This window comes from Protopterus annectens, chromosome 2.part1, assembly GCF_019279795.1.
Source record: "Protopterus annectens isolate FY-2018-M chromosome 2.part1, PAN1.0, whole genome shotgun sequence".
Taxonomy (NCBI): Eukaryota; Metazoa; Chordata; order Ceratodontiformes; family Protopteridae; genus Protopterus; species Protopterus annectens.
The window spans coordinates 140,750,984-140,765,702 of NC_056729.1; the positions used below are offsets into that span (position 1 = coordinate 140,750,984).

Consider the following 14,719-nt stretch of genomic DNA (forward strand, 5'->3'; position numbering starts at 1 on the left):
TGACAAGTACAAGAACAGAAAGATGGACAGGAAAGAAAAGCAAGAAGAAAGGTTTAAAGAAAGTCAGAAGGCCAAACAAAAGGACAAAAAGGCCCAGAAACATTTTATTTATTTATTTATTTAACATTTGTTAACCAGGAAAGCCCAACCAGGACAGAGAGTTTTTTCAGTGGAGACCCAGGGAGAAATGCTTCAGACATGTCTTTGGAATGTGGGAAGAAACTGGAGTACCCAGAGGAAACACTCAAATGCAGGGAGGACATGCACACTTCACACAGAAGACACCACAGCCGAGAATCAAGCTGGGGAACCTCTTGCTGTGAGGCAACAATGGTAATTGCCGCTCCCCTGATTCTCCTTTGGAAGGTCTGTTGGATTTGAAGGTCCCAAGGTTCTCAGTTCCTGTGGCTGTTTGTTGGGCTCTAGAGTCGATATCTCATGGACAACAATCTCGGTCCATGTTGTCTTCAGCCTTGGATCTGGTCAAATCTCTGGCATGGAATACTTCAAGCCCATGGTTGTCAGTGGCTTCAATTTTGGATTAGCAACATTTGTCATTTATTTCTATCACTCCATATCTGGAGTTCCATCTGGATCCATCCCATCATCAAGTCTAGGCTTCACCCTTCTGAACCAAAGAGGTTATGCAGCTTTTGCCTTAACCCAGTACATTGGATTATGTGACTTCAAGGTCTGCTAGCTCCCCCAGGAGTGTTAAAGTGTCCAGTCTAGATCAATTCATTTGAACCTTTTTGGAGGCCCAGATGGACCTGGGGATCATCTCCTGTCCGTCAGCCCAGAGGATTTGGGGTCCTCATCCTTCACTCTTGATACTTGTCACTCCTTCTTCAGCCCACATCTCGATGCCAGTGACCATCGTTCTGACACAAATCCATATCTCACCTTCATCCCTGCCAACAGCTTGGCTGCCATCAGCTGCACCTCCCCGATATATTCAGCCCTGATCTCCTCTGAGTTGAATTCATCCTGCAGTCATGAAATTGGAGCCAAGGGCCCAGGGTCATGTTCAACTCTGAGGTTATTGGAGCTAATCCTGCCAGTGGGTGCTTAGGCTGTGCACAGCTTGAGTCTGGACTTGACTTTGGATCCAGCTGGGTTGACACTTGGAACTGGGTTCTCTCCTAGATCCATGGTTTAAAGAGCATCCCTTTCTAGTTGGCCAATGTTGACATCAGCATTCAACATTATAGAAGGGATATTGTCTCTCTCTGAAATGGGAATTTCTATACTGGTGTCAGATCTGTCTCAGTCCACCCATCCATCTAAGGTCTTAGTATCTTATGAGCTGTTCCTGAAACAGCCTGGGCTTGACAAGCTTTGTGCAGACCCAGACCTGGGCTTCCTCTGTGAACTCCTTGTCCCCCCATTCAGGAGGTCCACAGTAAGAGCCAGTGCAAGAGGAAGCACTTAGCTTCCCCTGAGGAGTCTCTCACTGAGGATTCCAACCTTGATGAAGGTGAAGGGTCTCCTAAGTCCCTCCCCCATGATGACATCTCCTTTGGTAAACTTTTAGAACTGATGGTGCAGCAAAGAGGATGGACCACCAAAACCCATTCTGAGGAGTTGGTCTTTCTTGAAGGCTTTTGTGCAGGCCCATCCATATCTTGGAGAGAATCAGTTGTTGTGGAGCTTATTCCCCTTAAACCGGACAAGGCATTGGTCTCCCCTAAACCTAGAACTTTTTGGAGAGAAAGTCCCAAGGTTGATGCCACTGTCATCTCTGCAGCAGCAAAAAAAGAGATCTCCGAGGAGGGCACCTTGCCCCATCCCCCAAATAGAGATTCATGGGCGTTGGAGCAATTTGGGAAGTGTACATCTGCTTCAGTCAAGTTTGCACTCCAAGCAATGAATTAGATAGCACACTTGACTAGACTTCATAGGGAATTAGTTACTGAAATGTCTTAATTCAGTGACATCACAGCCATCTCCAGAGGCTGGTAAGACATTGGAAACTCAGTTGTCCATAGTGTTGTCAATATATAACATGTCCAGGAGGCTGATATCCAGCACAGAAGATAGTGCAACATGTGTGGCAAACACCGGAATTACAGTTCAGTGTCATGATTGGATCCATTTTTGTAACATTGAGGAATGCTTCATGGTGTACTACCTTAACTCCCCTTTTGACTTGTCCATTTTGTTTGGCCTCAAGATTAACGATACACTGACTAGGACTGAGCAGGAGGGAAAGACTTTGTCTATCATAGGGACTCACATTTTTACCCCTCAGAGACTTTTTTCCAGGAACCAGAAAAGTGGGGTTAGACTTTGAAATTCTTAACAGTTTTCACAAGATGTTCCAGGTGAGGATACTTTCCTTTCTTCCAGGTAGAGGGGGGAACATCAACGGATGCTAACCAGGGACCAGGGCAGTCTGCAGAATCAAAGCTTCAGAGGTCCTTTCTCTAGCAAGATTTTCTAGCAGTCCTGAAAATTTCTCTGACTGCTGCAGTCTAGAAGAAGTCAGGGGAAACTTGACCTTCCATTCTGTAGCTTAGGAGGCCATCATTTCGAACACTTGGATGTTGAGAGTCATTTCCAAAGGTTGTACTATTCTCTTCCAGTTTACTTCAAATCTGAAACAAAGATCCCTTCCCAACATTCCACCCCATCAGTGAAGGGAAACAGCAGTAGCAGAAATCCATAAGATGCTCACAAAGCAAGTCAACCAAGAAATCTCTCCAGACCCAAGAGGATCCAGGGTCTATTCAAGATTTTTAGTGCCAAAGAAAAGCAAGGACCTCAGGCCTATTATGGACCTCAGAAAATCGAATTCTGTATGTAAAGCAGACAAAATTTTGGATGTTGATAATGCAGTCCGTTCTAACTCTATTGAGGAGGGTAATTGAATGTACTCAATAGATCTCAAAAATGTGTACTATCACATAAAGATAGCAAGGCATTTCAGGGGGTTCCTGCACTTTAGGCTGGGGGTCATTCATTTCCAATTTCAAGCACTGCTCTTTGGCTTCACTACAGCTCCCAAGGTGTTCACCATGTGCATGGCAATGGTATCCGCTTGGCTCAGGCTGCAGGGATTATAGGTCTTCCCGTACCTGGACAACTGGCTCCTTACAGTGACCTCAGGGTTATCATTAGTTCAGATGAGGGACTTTATGCTTCACCTCTGCCTACCCTTAGGCATCACTGCCAGTTTTGAGAAATCCAATCTGTAACCTGTTCAAGTCCTGGAATTTATCACATGCCATCAGTACACCACCAATCAGACTGTGAGACTACCCCCTCGAGAGTCTTCTCAGTACACCTTGAGGCCAGTCAGGTGCTGTTACTTCAGCAGCAACCAGCTGCCCTATTCTTTTGTCTTCTTATTCTAATCACCACTACATGCTCTCTTGTCCCTTCAGGCAGGCTCTTCATGAGTGGAATCTTATCAATCCATTCATCTATTGTGACTCATCTGATGAATATTTCTATTCATCTCACTGAGGTTTGATTGCTACATATCTTGGTGACTGACTTCAGATCAAGTCACTGTAAGTTGTCTTTTTATTCTCTCTGAGTACACAGCCACAGTAACTATAGACAGCCCAAGTTACATTGTCTTCATCACAGGCCCATCTGCACATCAGTGTATTAGAGATGAGAACAATCCTCCTAGCATTACCAGCTTTTCAGGACTGCCACCCAAAGGGTGTAATCGCCATCCAAACCATCAACATGGCCATAGTTTGGTACATAAACAAACAAGAGGGGATCCAGTCTTATCCCCTGTGTCGAGAGACCATGAGGGTGTGGCAGTAAGCGATGTCTTTACAATACTTTCTGATAGCCACACATATACCGGGGAGATCCAACATTCTAGTAGGCAATCTCAGCAGGAGCATTTTGATGCCTCATGAATGGTCCCTTAAGCCATCAGTGACTGCTCGGATTTTCAGCTGCTGGGGACAGCCTTGCTGTGACTTCTTTGTGTCCCCTTTCAATGCCAAATGCTAGAAGCTTCTTTTCTCTGATGTCTACAAAGGAATAGTCACAGAGGGATGGTCTGCTACATGCTTGCCCCCTGTCTCCTATATACTTACCCTCCAACCCCTTTGATAATCAGATTTATGCAGAAAGCAGTTCATTGTAGACATTGGTCCTCATAGCTCCCTTATGGTACTGCAGGTTTGGTTCTCCTTCCTGTGGTGTCATCTGAAACACCTTCCTTAGGTTCTGGACCTGGTTATAGATCTGATATCCTATCCATTGGGTCAGCCTCACCTGAATCCAAAATGTGTCAGGTTAACCACTTGGTTCCTCCAGTTCCAGTGGTGTCCAGAGATCCCAAGCTTTCAAAAACAGTTGTGCATATCTTTTCCTCTTCTCAGAAGCTCTTTATTAGAAAGGTGTATAGTAGTAAGTAGAAAAGAGTTTATGTCTGGACTATTTCCAAGTTGCCAGATGCCTTCTCGGCCTCTCTAGACATCATATTAAATTTACAACTTCTGATTGCTTTTCTAAGACTGTCCAAAGGTTTTTTGAAGGGTACCTTTTTTTCTCAGACTGCCAATGAGAGAACCCATTTCCCATAGGATTTTCCCCTTCTCCTCCAAACTTTGAACCATCTCCTTGTACAGATTTAAGGTTTCGGTCATGGAAAATGCTTTTTCTGGTCAGAGTACCCTCAGCCAGAAGAGTTTCAAAATTTCAGACTTTGTCCTGCATCCCACCTTACCTTGTTTTCCACAAAGACAGAGTTTCCTTGTGGACCAGTCCTTCCTTTCTTCTTTTGGTAGCCTCAGAGTCTAATTTGAACCAGTCAGTTCACTTGCCAGTTTTGTTCCCTAACTTCAGTAACAAAGGTGAATATATACTTCATTGTTTGTACCTCTTTTGACATTTAAGATTTAATTTGGACAGGACCAAACAAATCAGTCGTTGTTGTGGCTCCTGGCAGATCTTGCAGGTAAGTCCAAAGACTTTTGTGAGACTCTCTGGTCTATTCTGTGGCTTCCATTTAGGGGATTCTGTTGCTGCAAGTTAGGTGTGACTGAGAAGATTTAGGCATGCAGTGTGTTATGGGAAAGTAGGTGGAGCTTTAGACCTGATGATTCTGAGATGACAGCCTCAGATCCAATCAGATATGATAACCCATAGGTTGAGATAAACAGAAGAAGAAAACACAGATATAGTGTTATGGTAAGTACATAACTTTTTATATATATATATATATATATATATATATATATATATATATATATATATATATATATATATACTGTTTATATAACTGCCAGTTTGCTGTATTCAGTGTTATGGAAAGGACATAGAATCCTATTTTTTTAATGTTGTTTATATGCAGGTGCTGTAAACATTGTTGAGGAATTGCACTTACTGAAGGTTACTGTTATATCACTGGTATAATTGCTGGAATTTCAGGTCATGAAAATGGAGATTTAATTTTAAATAATAGTAAAATAGTGGCCCTAATGATCTTAGTATTTGAACATTGATGTTAAGGTGAGTGTACTCACAGAACTCTACTTTATTCCTTTTTCTGCTTTTAAGTAGAGTTTCTCATTGATATGTTCCTTATTGTGCTCATCACTGGCATCTGTGCCAAGATATTCCTTTTTCTTATTGCCCACATCTCAAGCATCAATTCAAGTTTTACTATCTTCAGTACTGTTACCCCATCCTAATCCTTTTGTGTGTTATGGTGCATAAAACATTAATAAAATTTAAACAGATATCCATTTTATTTCTGGTTTACAGTAGTCATTCATGACAAAGTATAAGCCATCATTTTATCTACATACAAAGAACACTGAGCAATAAACAGTGTTAAGCTAACGTATGCAGTACAAGAAATACACTTCTAACTGATTTAACTGATTCTTTGGTTTCTTCTTCCTTTAAAAGGCACATTCTGAAGCTGAGGTTTTCAATCGTGGGTTAAATGGTTTAGTTCAGCTGAGTGCAGTTGTTGGGCCCTCACTTAATGATCACCTAAAGCTTCTACTGACAAGTGTAAGTGCTAAAATGCTAATTGCTCAAATGCTTGTAAATGTGATTAGTTTTATTTGTATAGTGCTTTAACCCTACCAGTGATATCTTAGCAGGTGCATTTATATAAAAAAATACATAATTTGCTGAAGAACTGAGGATGGATTTGGAACCTAACTGCAGTGCCATTTTACTTGGACAATATCCATTAGCTTATCCTCTGTAAATTTTGTATAAGCAGCTAATGTCCTTCTATATCACTGTTGCAGTATTCCTTATGTAAGGGATCTCCTGCCAAGGACAGCCCAATGTCTGGCCAGTATAGCAAAGCCTTTAGTGTTTACAGGAGTCGTAAGTCACATGTATGCTCCCCGTGCAAGATGTAGGGCATAAAGGTGATGTATGGACAAACATACTTCTGAACATTTTTGCTGCCAGTCCGAACACCATCATTGAACTTTGGTGTGAATGCCCTTCTTCTGTGCTGGTTACTGAGCCGTTTTCAGACAAATACCCCACTGGGATTCTTTCTTATCTTCTCTTTTAGTTTAGTGTTGTTGGTTTACTTGACATCTAGAAAGGGAAAATGTCAGTGTGGGAGGCAGATTCCCCCCAAAGATCATCACAGTGTCTCTTCTGTTTGGTTGCTCCTCACAACCATATACATTGTTCTATCTGCCAAATGTTTGTCCCCAAGATCCTACGTAATCACCTCTCTTGCTTGTGTATTTACTCTGAAACCGATGTCTTAAGTAGTTGGCTCAAGGTGCTATGGTGGAGTCTTCCCATCTCAAGAGGCAGCCGCTGGCCAAGAAAGGACAAAAAACTCAGGTCTGATGTGGCTGCTATCCATCTGCCACCAGATGTCTCTCTTAAGACTGGTGAAAGCCCAGAAGATTCTCTAGTTGTTGCATTGAATTCCTCTGCTGCAACCCCATCAGAGGCTGGCATGGATCCAACTTCTTGCACATCCTTGGTGTTTTTTCAAACTACTGCTCCAGATGTTGAGGGGAAACCTCAGCTGATTATATCCGAGGGACCAAGAGGGATTCCACAGATGTTAGTATAGGAGGAGATCCCTACAATGCTTATAGAGTGTAGGCAATGGTCTGACGCTCCTATGGCTTTTCGAGCAGACATTCTACAGAAAAAGAAAAGGAAAACCAAGCATATTTCCACTGCAGTTAAAGATCCCCAAGAAGAATGGCAAGATTTTACTCAGGGGTTGTTTAACACTTTAATGGCTTTAAAGGCTCCTCAGGAGGTCTTTTTGACTGTCCTTCCCTGATCTTTTACTCCTCTTAAGAGAGAAGAGTCCTTAGCATACTCTTCTCAGATCCCTTCCCTGTTGAAATATGGATCTCAGAAAGAGGATTCTATCAGTCCAGATTCCCTTTTAGAAGAACTCTGCCTTGGGGACACTATTTCGCTTATGATTGAATTCTTTAACTGGGATTGTTCTCAGGTTTCTGGCATCCAGAAGAGGTAGTATTATAAGCTCCTCCAGATGGAGTCGCCCAAGCCTTCTGCTGTTCCTCCAGTTTTGGCTGTCCTCCTGAATGCCATTTCGGCAGTTTCTATAGCCCCTAATTGTCAGCTCAAAGCTCCTAAGTAACCAGACAGATTTTACAAGGCACCTGATGATTGTAAATGTCTGTATTAATGACCTTCTGCTGATCCTTCAGTGGTATCTGTCTCCTTTGATATATCTTCCACTTTGTTGCCCTCTAGTGAGTTGCTTCCATCAGATGCGAACAGTAGGGCCATGCGGGGGTTGAACAAAAAGGTTTTTACTGTTGCCACTTTGGCCATTAGGGCTATTAATTACCATACTCATATGACCATGTATATTTTAGCCCACCTTTCTGAGGTTGCTTCTGAACTTCCTGATTATGATAGGAAGGCTTCGGCCCTTTCCTTGTTAGGTTCTACTGCAGCTGATTCTTCTTCCAGGGCTGCTGCATTTGCTTCTGTTATAAAGCATTACCCTTGATTTCGTCTTCAGGACTTGCCACATGACATTATGGTCAAATTGTATTGGATGCTCTGCTGGATAATAAAAATCTTTTTTTGGCTTTGCTGCTGCTCAACTTTTTAAATCCCTCCAGGATAAGGGCAAAACCCTGCAGGAGTTGAAAAACATTTTGTTTCTCCTATCACTATGTTTCAGAGGAATTATCCTTCCAAATTTGCTTTAGTTCTGTTCACAGACAGTCTTGCCCAAAGCCCAAGTGTAAAAAAGGGTCCTAGACTTGTATTTCCTGCTGAATCTATACAAACCCCAGAAATGTATTTTTTCCGGACAAACCAGGTTCCATTTGACAACTTGCTTCCCTTTTCCCTCATCCTGTTTCCCTTGTCCCTTCATCTTTTCCTGTCCCTTCCATATTTGTTAAGGATCACAGCAGACTCTTGGGTTCTGTCCACTATCCACCAGGGGTGTTTTATGGTTTGGAAATCTCCTCTTTCCTTTCTGGGCATCCCTCAACCTCCTCAAGAACATCTTTCTCTCTTTCCAGAGATTCTTCTTTCTCTCTTGGCCCATGGTGCCATTCAGGCTGTGCCACCCAGGAAGGGAAGGGTTTTTATTCCAGAATTTATTTGTTTATTCATTTAGTTAGTTAGTTGACATTTGTTTACAGGGAATGTCCGACTGAGTCATGAGGTACCCATTTTCAGTGGAGGCCCGGCAAGAAAAGCTCCAGATAGATATGGTTAACAGACTGAAAAACTAGACAGACATAATAAAGTCATAACATTCAAGCACAGATATGAAAATAACACATTAGTTTGTCAGAATGAAAACTTAAACGTAATAAAGTACTAACACTCAAGCAGAAGATTTGAAAAACTACACATTAGTTTGTCATAATAAAAACTCAACAGACAAAATAAAGTCATAGTGTTCAATCATAAATTATATGGAAAGCCTGATAATAGGAAGATGCAGCATTAATTACATAATAGATGATTATCATAATGATTATTAATATTTTAGAGGTCATGAAATATGTTCTGAGGGGAGGAGAAAGTTTCTGGTTCCCAGGAAGGAGGGCACATGGAGGCCCATTCTGGACCTTTCTCAGCTCAACACCTTTCTGAAGGTCCCCTTCTTTCGGATGTTGTCCCTTCAAATCTTATTCCCTGTTCTTATTCCCCAGGCATTTCTGGTCCATCTGGATCTCAGGGATTCCACCTTCACATCCCCATCCATCTCCTTTTTAGAAGGTTTTGCATTTCTATGTTTCTTCCTTGCATTTTCAATTCTCTGCCTTGTCCTTTGTCCTTTCTACTGCCCCAGAGTTACTCACAAAATGCCTTACTCCTGTCATTGCTTTTTGCAAGATGAGGAGTTCAAACCTTTCGTTATTTAGATGATCTGCTCATTCAGGCCTCATCCTCCTGTGGTTCTGCTTCAGGACCTCCAGTTTGCTATTTCCCTGCTGCAGAGTCTTGGGGGTCACCATAAACTTTCAAAAATCAGTCTTGACTTCTTCTCAGAATTAATTTTTTTCTTGGTTGCAGGATTCAGACCATTCCCATGTTGGCATCTTTGCCTGCCCCCAAGGCCCAGTCTCTGTCTGCTTTTTTTCCATTTTCTTCCTCCTCTGGCTTCAGTCATGACCAGAGACTTTCTCAGGATCCTTGGGTTTATGGCCTGTACCGTTCCTATGCTGCCTTTGGCCAGGCTCCATATAAGAAATCTTCAGTGGTACCTCAAGTCAGTGTGGCTTCAACACTGTCACCCCTTAACCTTTCTCGTTCCCTTCCTTCCTTTTCTCAAGCTTGAGCTTCTGTGGTGGATTCATCAGCTTTGACTCAATCTGGGGCATCCTTTCCAGTCTTCATTCCCGACTCAGGAGCTCTTTTTGGATGCCTCATACAAGGGGTGGGTGCTTCCTTCATCTTTCTCAAGGTCCAGGGTCTCTGGCCTCTTAATCAGACATAAGGCCACATCAGTATCAAGGAGTTGAGTGCTGTACTTCTAGCTCTTCAGGCCTTTCATAACCTCCTTCATCCCAGGCTCCTCAAAGTTTTCACAGATAGTACCACAATGATGTGGTATATCAACACACAAGGGGGTACAAGGTCGTAACTTCTTTGCAGACTAGCTGTTCAGGTCTAGGATCTAACTGTCAAGTATCAAGTGACTCCTCAGGCTGTCTACATTCCCTCAGAGCACAATATAGTGGTAGACTCTTTGAGCAGGTCAAGCACACATGCTCATGAATAGATGCTTCACAGATATGTTTTTTTCTGGACATTCTTCAGGTAGATATTTTTGCCTCCCTCTGAACAGATAACTTCCTCTATTCTGTTCCAGAGTCCCAAGTCCTCTGGCTTGGCAAGCGGATGACCTATCTTTTCCTTGGAAGGAGATGTTTCTATTCATCTTCTGTCCCCTTCCTGTGCTTCCAATGGTCTTGCCCAAAATCAGACAAGACTCCCCCAAAAGCTTGCTAGTTACTCCCTTTTAGCCCAGACAGTATTGGTTCCCACTTCTTTCTCCCTTGGCCATGGAGAATCACTACAAGTTACCTCACCAGGTGGACCTTCTCACACAAGACAAGGGGTCTGATATCCATCCTCACTTGTCCACTCTTCAGCTGACACTGTGGATGTTAGGGTTTTGATCCCTTTTAGGCACATCTTTTCTGAGCATGTGCTTCAGGTCCTGCAGGAGGCCAGGAAACCCACTACCATAAAATCATATTTGTCCAAATGAGATTTTTTGTCCGGTGGCTCTCTCAAAACCAGTATCCCCTTTCAGTACACTTTCCTATGGTTATCTCTTATTTATGTGATCTGCTCCATGCTGGGTTGGCATATTCTTCAGTTAAAGCTCACCTATCAGCAATTTCTGCTTGTCTGCCCCTAGTTCCTCATCTGGTCTCTAGATTTGAGGTCAAACAATTTCTTAAAGGCGTCCTTCATATCAGGCCTCCCAGGATGCTTATTCTGCCTTCCTGGGACCCTTGAAAAGTTAACTTAGTCTCCTTTTGACCCTACTGCTTCAGCTTCCTTACAACATTGGACTTGGAAGACTGTTGTTCTTTTAGCCCTTACTTCAGCTAGGAGAGTATCTGTGCTTTAGGCTCTCATGGCTGTTCCTCCCTTTTCAGTTTTTCACAGGAACAGGGTGTCTCTTAATACTAATCCTTCTTTTAAGCCTAAGGTGGTTAGTAAATTGTCTCTGAATCAGTCTATTAATTTGCCTTCCTTTTTACCTTCTCTGCAGTCTGATTGTGAGAAGGTTCTTCACACCTTGGATTTGCATAGACAGCTCAGATATTATTGGAGAAGACTAAAGCTATTCACAAATTTGAGCAGCGTTTTGTTTCCATTCATCCCAGATCCATGGGTTTGGCAGCTTCTAAACAAACCATCTCTTCCTAGATTTCAAAAGCCAATTCTTTTTGTTATTCTTTTTGTCATCTGTAACGACTCTTTCTACCAGAGCCGTTGCTTCTTCTGGTGTCTTTTTCAAAGGAGTGGATACCATTTCCATCCTTGAAGCTGCCACTTGGACTTTTGGCCATACATTCACTAAGCACTACAAGTTGGATGTTATTTCCAGAGCAAGAGCTGGCTTTGCCAGAGCTATCCTGTATGGGTTTATAGAGGACTCTTCAGAGCCTTCCTCTTCCTAGATTTTCTCTTGAGCAACAGTGATATGGAAGGGCATAGTACAATTGTGTAAAATCTTAGTATAACAGTAAATGTTCGTCTCTTCATGGTTGCAGTATTCGCTCCCTCCCTCCTGGCCTCTTTGCTCTGCCCTACTCTTTTTTTTCCCTCTTGGCCAGGATTCTTTTCTTATTCCTCCTTGTGGAAGCACATGTTCCTCCTGGTCCCTATGGACATTCTCTTCCTTCTGGAGATTTTCACTTCTGAAGTGTGTGCATCCATACATCACCTTTATGCTGTATGCCTTGTGTGGGGAGCATACATGTGACGTACAATGCCTGTAAACATTAAAGGCTTTGGTATACTGGACAGACATTGGGCTATTCCATAAGGAATACTGCAGCAGTGAAGCGAAGGACATCTACTGTTATGGTAAGATTTCACACTGTACTTTTCTGATGTCAAAAAGGGTCTGTGCCTTTTTCTTTTCTATTCTTTTATTTTCATTTTTTACTACAGCCATAGCCACAAATTAAGTGTTTTGTATATAGTATACAGTTATTTCATGTTTGCTTTAATAGCTATTCCCTGATTCATTCATATGAAATGTAAATGAAATTTTATATTTTTGCTATCCTTCTGACTGTAATGTATAGAACAATTTTGGCCATGTAAAACTAAAAATGAGAATGCAGTTATTGTGCACTTTAGCTCTCAATCTTTATTTTATGTTTCATAGAAAACTGAAAAATGCCCTTTATTTAAGACATCCTTTACAGAATACTGACACCACAAACCCATCATGTCTCTTCATACAATTTATTATTTTTTTTTCTATATGTTCAGGCTGGGTCATTCATTCTGTGGTGATGCAGAACCCCAGTTAACCACTCTATCTCAGCCTGAATGTATTGATACTAAGAACCAGTTATACTTTGCCGGTCAGTGTCACCAACTGTCTCCTTAACTGACAAAGTCAGTAACGCAGGAGATACATTGGTCAGAGAGACAGTATGACTGCACACAAAAGGTGTTGGCTTACTCATTGTTGGTCCTAGCCTCTTCTATGTGCAAATGTTATATTTAAGGCAGAACTGAACAATAAGGTCTTATTACTGGGAATGGTCTTATCCTGGACACAACAGTAGACACGCCCCAGTCTTACCTACTCACTTTACCCTGCTACAGTTCTTGTGCGCTGGTATGCACCAGAACCAGAATGTTTGGTATAGTCTTACTAGTGCTTCATCTCACTTGAGAAATGCAAGCAGGCTCATCTTCATTGCTTTCCCTACTGATGCCACCCCTAACAGGTGCCTGAAGTACTACTCAAAGTTGTGTTGTCCGAATCGTTATCAGGACTTTATCCCTCTGCGCCAAGGCAACTGTCCACTACACATAGATTGCAAACTTTTGTACAAAGAAAAGTGATGCTCAGTGTCCTAGTTTAGGTATAGTCTGCATGTTAACTGTTAGTGTTGTTGCATAACTTATTTACTTTTGAGGGAGAAAACACTTCACTGGTGAATTCTAGACTTGAAATATTATGTGGATATTTGTTTTATTTTTGTCTAAATTGCTACTTGACAACCAGCATAAAATTACCATATTTTCTTATCTCTTCGTGAACTATTCATGGATCATATACTAAGAGTGCACATGCAGCAATAATTGACCTTTAAGATCTAATGTTGGGTACCACCCTTGATGGATCTATCTATGATTGGGTTTATTCATTATACCATTTTATTTCAACATTTTTCTCTTGTGCTCTTACACTCAGAGACAGGCTTCCCACACAGTACATATTGTGATGTCACTCACTGAACTAAGAAAGTATACTTCGCCTCTGAGCTCACCTGTTGTTTTCTGTTACTTGTAGAATTTGGACCTTGAGCCTGACCCTCTTCTGTGAAATGTTTCTCTGCTTAGTGCCAAAGTCAAACCGTCTAAGTGTCCTTGTGATGAAATAATGCTCTGTGCAGGACCACACCAGTGTTGTCTCACCTGCCTGGGAGGGCATGAAATGAAGTACTGCCTTAAATGCCAACAATTCAACTCAGACACCTGCAGACATCAGGAAGAAATTCTTGACCTGTCTTACTAACAGGAGGATGGCAACAGATGAATCCTTCTTACATATAGAATAACAGAATATCCCACATATGGCCCCAGGACTCTGCCAAACAACCATCAGAAGGCCAAAGAAACAAAGGCTATGTCTTGGTCATACCCTCTTGAGTTCAAACCAGTTCTGAAATGCCCCCCCCCCCCAGACCCATATACAGTGAGTTCATCATAGATTAATGAGGGCTTCAGCTTCTGCCTGACCTGTTTGCAGACTCTAAGGGGCCCAGAACAGATGCAACCCCAGATCCTAGCTTGTGAAGAATGTTCCATGGTATAGGCTTCTTCCAGACTCTAGTTAATTGGCTGGAGTACACCCACATATGGCCTGATGTTGCATAGTTGCCTCTTACATTTTATGGCCTTGAGCCAGTGATATTTGGGGCTAAGAAGTTCTCTCTCTCTCTCTCTCTCTCTGCATGTGCCTGTGCTGGCCTAGCAAGGTCCAGTGTCTCGGGCTGAAGAGGATACACCTGATCTTTCCAAACCAAGGCATATAATTAAGGGCCTAGACTTCAAGCCTATGTTTGAAGTCTGCTAGGACCTGTCCATGCAGTTCTGGACATCTACCCTTAGAAACATGGCTTAACTGCACCATTGGATTCATTACATGCTTCCCATGTCTATGCACTACTGTTAGTGGAGTACCCTTGAGGTGACTACTGGCTTCTGTACAGGACTGTTATGTCTCTGCATTGATTTTGGTGTCTGTAGTGATTTTGGCGTCTGTACTTCTGAGCACACAATGTCTGCCACCTCACGACTGACACTCACCTTTCATATGCTGATTTTGACACAACCAGATCATGTATAAGAATCTATATGCTGGACCTGGTGCAGGAGAAAAATCCTTCCAGTCAAGATTTTTTGAGGAGTCTGAGGAGCACAGCCAGACAATGAACAATGAACCTTGATGTGGGAAGATCAGGTGCATCCTTTTTAATCTGGGGCACTGGACCTTACTTGACTGATCGGAAGACAGTCTTTTGCAACT

The 14,719-nt window shown here is 42.3% G+C and overlaps 1 protein-coding gene across 3 annotated transcripts in view; it reads left to right on the forward strand.

Annotated features, from left to right (window-relative positions):
• PACRGL (parkin coregulated like) overlaps window positions 1–14,719 on the forward strand; it is a 592,831-nt gene that overhangs the window by 316,468 nt on the left and 261,644 nt on the right. For 2 of the 3 annotated variants that reach the window (XM_044062079.1, XM_044062078.1), the window contains exon 6: window positions 5,887–5,994. The exons of the other annotated variant lie outside the window; for it this stretch is intronic. In XM_044062079.1, coding sequence (XP_043918014.1) covers window positions 5,887–5,994 — 108 coding nt within the window. The remainder of the gene's footprint in view (window positions 1–5,886; window positions 5,995–14,719) is intronic. 3 annotated transcript variants of the gene reach the window in all.